This window comes from Rhagoletis zephyria, unplaced genomic scaffold, assembly GCF_001687245.7.
Source record: "Rhagoletis zephyria isolate East Lansing unplaced genomic scaffold, Rhagoletis_zephyria_1.1 Rzeph_scaffold_02394, whole genome shotgun sequence".
NCBI lineage: Eukaryota > Metazoa > Arthropoda > Insecta > Diptera > Tephritidae > Rhagoletis > Rhagoletis zephyria.
The window spans coordinates 5546-12678 of record NW_016159478.1 but is presented as its reverse complement, the minus strand read 5'-3'; the positions used below and the strand labels follow the sequence as shown (position 1 = coordinate 12678).

The window sequence follows — 7133 nt, the reverse complement described above, 5'->3', positions numbered from 1 at the left end:
GTATTTTCTCAATATGAATTTATATTTCTCATTATCAATTTGTATTTTCTCAATATCAATTTACATTTCTAATTATCAGATTATATATTCTCAATATGAATTTTCATTTCTCATTATCAATTTGTATTTTCTCATTATAAACTTGAAAAGGTGTAGAAAGCGATCACGTACTTTTCAATGTTACTCTCTCGCTCTGAGCGAATTTTTATTTTTTGACAGTTTTACTAGTCCGAGTCCGAGGAATACGGGATTGCACCTTTTTCTTCCTGCAAGTTCATGAAAAGTGTCAAACGATAGGCAGGGTTGCATTTGTAAACAAACACAGAACCTTAAGCGCCACGGGGACAATCAAATAAATACGTCAAGCATTGCATATGTATGAGATTGGCCCGCAAACGTTCAAATAAACTCGTCAATTAAACAAAAAATTTATTTTTCTTGTCCGCGCACTTGCTCACCACGAAGGCAAGTGCGTTTGTTTTTTGTCAAGCATAACGCGAGACGGTTGATAAAGATATTTGATCGTCTCCATGGCACTTTACATAAAAAAAAAATCGAAGTAGTTACAGGAAAAGTGGTTTTCGCGTTCCAGGTGACCTTTATTGTTTCGCTCTCGCTCCTCTCTTCAAGAAAGTAATTTTGTTATTTGACAGCTTTACAGGTTTTAACACGAAGTTATCTGGAACGCAACTAATATGTTACTCTTTGGCCAAATTAAGGATTCATGGCAACTTGTCCTCTTGATAAAATTTTGCGAACATATTTCTATCTTTTCAGTTAATATTTATTTTTGTACAAGGGGAAAATTTTGATCTAAAATGTTTGAGCTATTTCCAAATAAATGCACGCAACCATGCATTGGGTATAAAAATGTATATACATATGTTTATATACACATGTTACATACCTATGCACAAACGTAAAGAAAGCAATCAACAACAACAAAATTTAGCAGTATGTTATCACACACACAAACAAATAAAAAGCATTTTGATGGCTTTCAATGGTTTTCTTTCGCAATATTTACCCAAAAATCGTTTCCACATTTTTATTTTCTTTCTACACCCACTACCAACCAACCAACCAATCAATTAAACCGAAATGCATGCCGGTTGCCATTAACACATAAAGACGCGTTTGAAAGTAGAGGAAAAATTGGATGGGTAAAAATTAATTGCACAAAAATAAGAATATGTTTATATGTAGTTTAGTTTACCCGTGCACGCTATTTCTACGAGAATTATTCAAATCCGTACGCTTTTGTGCTTGCAAACTACTCCGCACACCGCCACGTGAAAGTGTATTATCCATTAGCTCACTAAATTTAGGAAAAATGAAATAAATGCAAATTGACGAATAGCACATGTAGTAAACATACACATATAGTAAACATACACGTACAGAAAGTACATATTTTTAACTCAAAATTACCTATGGCACAAATGAACGACTAAAATGCGAGCAAAACATTTAAACTAATTCTGACCAACACTACTTACCGTTGCAAACTTTGACGCATTGGCATATTTCGTTGGAGTAAATGTGTATCCGATGTAATAGACATTGGTTCCTCTGCGCTATTATCTGAGTCGTTGCCACCAGATTCAGAGCCAATCATAAATTGCGATTGTGTTAGACGTGAATCATCCACCCATGAACGGCGATTCTATAAATTGGGGAATACATATTACTTGTTTGGTTATTTAAGCTTTTTACATATTTGTATGTACATATGTATGTACGTATGTGAAAGTGGAAATAACGAATGCGAGCAACACCCACCCGACTTGTTGGTACCTTATTTATGAAATCTGAGCCCGCTTTCTTTACGCGCCGCACAATGCTACTCGCAAAAGGCTTCCTAAAAAATCATAAAACATATTTTATTTAAATCACAATAACGTGAACATTATTATATGTATATGTATACTTTTTTGGTATAACAGTTTCGGGTTTCTTATAATGTTCCATAATTTTCTCCTCCAACTTCTCTTTCTGGCGACTTAGGTTGTGTAAGCGCTCTGTGTAACTCTTCTCCTCTTCGCGAAAATGCTGTTTATCCTCCAAAGAATGTGAAAGCAACTCGTGATACTGAGATAGTAACTGTGATACATTATCCATCAAAGTTTTACGATCTGTATCCAGATGCGCATTCGTTTGCAGCAAAATCTAGAGGTACGTAGTTTCAAAGGCATAAGGTAAGTTTGCTTAAAAATATCTTATGATTTACTTACTTCACACTGTTGAGCGTAGTAAGCAGCGTCATTTTCCATGGTTTTTATTTGGTCGCACTTCACATCCAACTCTCGCAACAATTCGGTATTCTGTTTCTTCAGTTTGCTATTATCGGAACGTATCATTTTATATTGCTCCTGCAAAAAAATATAATTTTTTACACATCTATTCTGCTTATAACCGGTTACCAAAAATTATCACCGCTTCTTGTAACCGCTATTCTAGGTACCTTGGCAACGTTTTAATTTGTTCAGTTATTCAGCTATGAAGTTTTGTAGTAATTCTGGTGTTGCATATTTCACAAGCCAATATTTTGCTACCGTGATGTTAGGAGGCTACAATCAGATAAGATACAGGCTGCTCATGGATCTCCCAAAGGATAAACTAAGAATTATTGCAGGTTTTTTGACTGGCCACTGTAGGCTCAGAGGGCACCTGTATAAACTAGGTCTGGTCCAGCGACCTGTGTCTCTTTTGCGATGCGGACAAGGAGACTCCCCTGCATCTTCTTATGGAATGTGAGGCCGTTGCACGCAGGAGGTAAGGAGCATAGGGCACGTCTGGCCAAGAGAGGAGCACATACACTCACTGTCCCCGGGGTCTATTATGAAATTTATAGACACTCTGGGGCTGGTCGAGGTATTGTGATGAGCTAGAGGCACAATAGACCTACCGGTCGTAGTGCCATACACAACTATCTATCTATCATCTCATCTATCTATCTACCGTTATAAGAGTGCGCAAACAGAAACTTTATTTACCGGTTACAAAATTTGTATTACCTAACAGAATTTCGGCAAAAATGCATAGCGGAATCGCCGAACATATCGCACACCTATGTAGATCTAAAGTGAGCTTACTCAAAATTCAGAGAGGGAATATAACTGCTTATGGATCGTATAGATTCAACGCAATTACTAGGAAAACAGGTATAACAGTAGTTTTTTATTTAATGTATATAATAATGTTGGCATTCATTTTTTGCACACCCTATCTCAAAATTCAGTTCAAAAACGCCCTATCTCACTTCAAAATGTATTGAAAATATGCTGATATAGGGCGTTTTTGAATCGGCATGCTAGATTTGAAAGCGCTGAAACAGTTGAACAAGTAAAAAAAAAAAGCGATATAATTTAAACGTACAAAGAATGCAAAATATTTGCGAAAAATTTAACAAAGGGGAGGGAATTACAGTTTTACGCCGTCTCCGAACGGCGATTGTATTTTTATGAGAAGCTGTTTTTCATGGCAGAAATACGCTCGGAGGTTTGCCATTGCTTGCCGAGGGCCGACCGCTGTTTTTTTTTAGAAAAATTTTGATAAAGTAATTTTGTTGGCCATTAAATTTTAAAATATAAGGGGCAAGTTTATAGTTGCTAAAAACCGCGTTTAATTTCATGAGTTTTGCGCAAAGTTAAGTTTTTTGAAGAAATGTTTTTTGTTGAAGTATTTACTATATTTTTATCAAGTTTCCGCGAAAAAAAATTTAAAGCCAAAAATTTTACAATAATTTTATGCGGGACTGAACATATGTATTATTCCTTCGAATATAAATAATTATAATTTTCCAAAACATGTATATTTCCCATTTCTTATTATAAACATACACATATAGAGAAAACTTAAGCTGTGACACAATTATTTTATAACTACTACATACCGTCACTAGACACGAAGCTCAAAAGTTGACCGCGAAAAAGACGCGTAAAAACACTTCAGCGAAGATAGACTCTTAACATAGTTGACGGAGAAGCAAGACGCGTTACAATATTCGACGGCGAAGAAAGACCCGTAAACTTGGTCCTGTTCGAGGCACGTAATAAAAGCGGCATTACTACTGCACTGATGAAAATTTGCAACGCTGTTGCAACTGCCCAACTTACAATACGTTTGCTAGAAATTCAGACCGAACGTGATACTTTAATAATTCGCGCTACACTGCGGTTGTGATTGCAACTCGAACAAGCCCCTTATTTTCGCGGTCGACTATGTGTATGTAACAGTATGTAAATTCCCCAAAGAGTTTTTTTGGAATGATTCTGAAACGACAGTCCATGGCCAGTAGCTCGTTTCTGTAACTCTTCTCTACCGATTATTTCTCTAGTGATAGAGAATATACATCATTCTCTACTACTCATTAGCAGTAGAGAACAGCGCAGCGAATTTATATCTCAATTCGCCTTGGTAGAGAATTGTTACAGAAATGAGCTACAGGTATACATCTGTGTTAACGCGTCCTTCTTCGCCGTCAACTAGGTTTTACGTCTTTCTTCGGCGAAGTTTTCTTTAAGCGTCTTTTTTCGCCGTCAAAACACTAGCGCGCCTTTATTTGTGTGTAGTGACGATACATTTATTGTCAATATTTTATTTGCATTGTTTCTTAAAAACTACGCACATGAAGTTTCTTTTCTGCATAAACAACATAGAATTTGAAAAGCATTACAAAATAATAATAATTATACAAATAAATTACAACTATTTTAAAGCTATTCCAAACGTACGCTACAACGAAAGAACTACATGGCGTTAGGCTACCTTAACATTTAAGTGATTAGTTAGACAACATAAAATGATTTCGTAAGTATAAATGCATACATTTCTTAGTTTATACATAGAAAAAGCATAACATTGACATAATACTACAAAATACATTATATATTGTAATCGTTCAAAATACCATATTTGCCTTCATCTAATATAATAGACACAGACATGACGAGTATTAAGTACATACTTACATAAATGAAAAATTATAAACTATAATTGTCTACATTAATGTGATCGAGGCTATGGTCACTATTCGCTTTGGCAAATTAAAAGCAGTTTCTCACAATTAAATTCAAAAATATTTTTTAGTTAAAATGGCTATGAATATTATATACATGCTATATATGTTAAATGTTTTATATACACATATATTTTTATATGCATTTATCTTTTATAAATCGCCTTTTTAATTTAGTGCAAACTTTACATACATCGTAAGTTCACAACTAATGAATAAATATTACTTCCAATTGAAACTTTTAAATCACAATTGTGCTTATTTCTTCTTATTTTAAATATGTATGTGAATGTAAAATGGATTTTATTTATTTTTATCTTCGTCTTGCCGAACTGTAATGTTTTGCATAAATAAACATGTAGTTACCCAATAAAGTACGGAAATAAAGAATGACGAATATATGTATGCAGCGCTAGCAATCTCAATAAATGCTCTCATTAGTAACGGCGGCTACAGTAGCTGCGCTGCCGGCGACTAGACATGTAAATGGAAATTATGCCCATTGACGACACACGATCTGCCTGGCATACTATATGTTGGCAGTGGTGAATAAATAAACTGCGATTTCACAGAAGAAAAGATTATTATTTTTTTTAATACATTAAATGATTTACTCAATAGGTCACTGACCTTCGGCGCCTTCTGTTGTGTGGACATGTATCCCACACAAAAAGATTTCGTTGTGTGACTCCATAGAACTTCACCAGTGTTACCTTGCGGATAATAGATCAGCGAGAGCGCGCCCGCATACAATTCTTGATCGACAGGAAGAAATGGTGACTCCAAAAATTTGCATTTAAAACTCTTATGTAAGCTTGTTACAGCACAATCAGTTGCTAGCAAATCTCCACAAATTTCTCTCGCCAAAAATGTTTTCATTAAATATTCACCATTTCCGGTGGTACAAGTCGCTACAGAGATTTCATTGGTGTTAGTGGCCCAGCAACCTGCACCATAGGTGGCTGCCTGACCCACGCGTCCTGGCACCTTCAATAATAGTCCACCAGAGCTGCAACCAGCAGCTGTATTCCCGTTACTATCCACACACACTGCTCCAACAGTATCAAGGGCACTAACTTGAGCTGAGACAACTGGTAACGTTGACATCCCATTACTTGTGCTAGTGGTTCCTTCTGCTGCGGGTGATACTGCCGCTATTTTAGATTTATAGTGGTTATATGAGAATTTTGCCTTGGAAGAAATCATGGCGCTGGCGTCGATCATCGTGCAACCTAGTTCTTCAGCATACCTTTCTGCGCCACTACCAGCCATTACCATTGGCGGTATGCGCTCCATTGATAGCATAGTTGACTGCCCATCGCATATCAAACGAGCTAATCGTATCGGATTTCGTACTGTACTCACGTTTGTGCAGGCTCCAAAATGTAAATTCGAACCATTCATTATGGATGCATCACATTGCACTCGCCCATCCCAACAGAGGTTGGACCCGAACCCGGCATTAGTATTGCCACAATTTTCGAGACGCATTATCGCCGCCTCAACTGCGTCCATTGCGGAACCACCATTTTTAAGTATGTCTGTGGCTCGTACACAGGCTTCTTTGATAACGCGCTGGTATTTGGTTTCATCTATGCAATTTCCAGCACCTAAATAAAGAATGAAAGTACATACAAATAATTATATGCATATGTATCTTTCTTTTAATTAATTATTTAAAGGCCCCTACCAGTGTGGACTGCTACAAACCCGGCCATATTTACAATTGCGTTAAAATATTGAATTGTACTTTCTTCCTTGAGAATTGCAGCGTAGACAAATTATTGCATCTTCGTTTGTGTAAAGTGCTCAATATAAACAAATGAAAATGTCAGCATAATACCCTAGGGATGACAGTCTGAATCGTACCAAAAGTCGTTTAACGTTCTCGGTTGCAATTGTTGTTGTCAGCTGTGAACAGCTTTTCAATTTACACAGACGAACGAGAGCACAAAGCGTGTTGCCCGAACACGAGCAACTCGGTGCCCCTCTCCTTTCCTCGTCCCGCTCTCTACAACGAACGCCGAGTTGGGGGTTGGGTTCACACAGAGAAACTTTTGTTGCTCATTTTCGGCAATTTCTCTTTTGGTGTTGCCCTTCGCGTTCACACAGA

At 36.7% G+C, this 7133-nt stretch overlaps 2 protein-coding genes across 4 annotated transcripts in view; both read right to left on the bottom strand.

The window, feature by feature from the left end:
- Positions 1 to 3211, bottom strand: part of LOC108366759 (daple-like protein) — a 5747-nt gene extending 2536 nt beyond the window's left edge. The window contains exons 1-6 of one of the 3 annotated variants that reach the window (XM_017621220.1): positions 2465 to 3211; positions 2235 to 2372; positions 1931 to 2169; positions 1783 to 1861; positions 1500 to 1666; positions 1217 to 1318 (exon numbers count right to left, since the gene is read on the bottom strand). In XM_017621220.1, coding sequence (XP_017476709.1) covers positions 1217 to 1318; positions 1500 to 1666; positions 1783 to 1861; positions 1931 to 2169; positions 2235 to 2360 — 713 coding nt within the window. In that variant the 5' untranslated portion in view covers positions 2361 to 2372; positions 2465 to 3211. Of the gene's footprint in view, positions 1 to 1216; positions 1319 to 1499; positions 1667 to 1782; positions 1862 to 1930; positions 2170 to 2234 lie in introns of all 3 variants that reach the window. The other 2 variants (XM_017621221.1, XM_017621222.1) reach the window with 2 other exon arrangements.
- Positions 3212 to 3541: 330 nt separating this feature from the next.
- On the bottom strand, positions 3542 to 6878 carry Tasp1 (Taspase 1). The gene is made up of 3 exons (XM_017621219.1): positions 6711 to 6878; positions 5651 to 6630; positions 3542 to 5578 (listed from the first exon to the last, which is right to left on the bottom strand). The coding sequence occupies exons 1-3, from the start codon at positions 6736 to 6738 to the stop codon at positions 5495 to 5497; spliced, it is 1092 nt and encodes a 363-aa protein (XP_017476708.1). The 5' UTR covers positions 6739 to 6878; the 3' UTR covers positions 3542 to 5494.
- Positions 6879 to 7133: the final 255 nt, after the last annotated feature.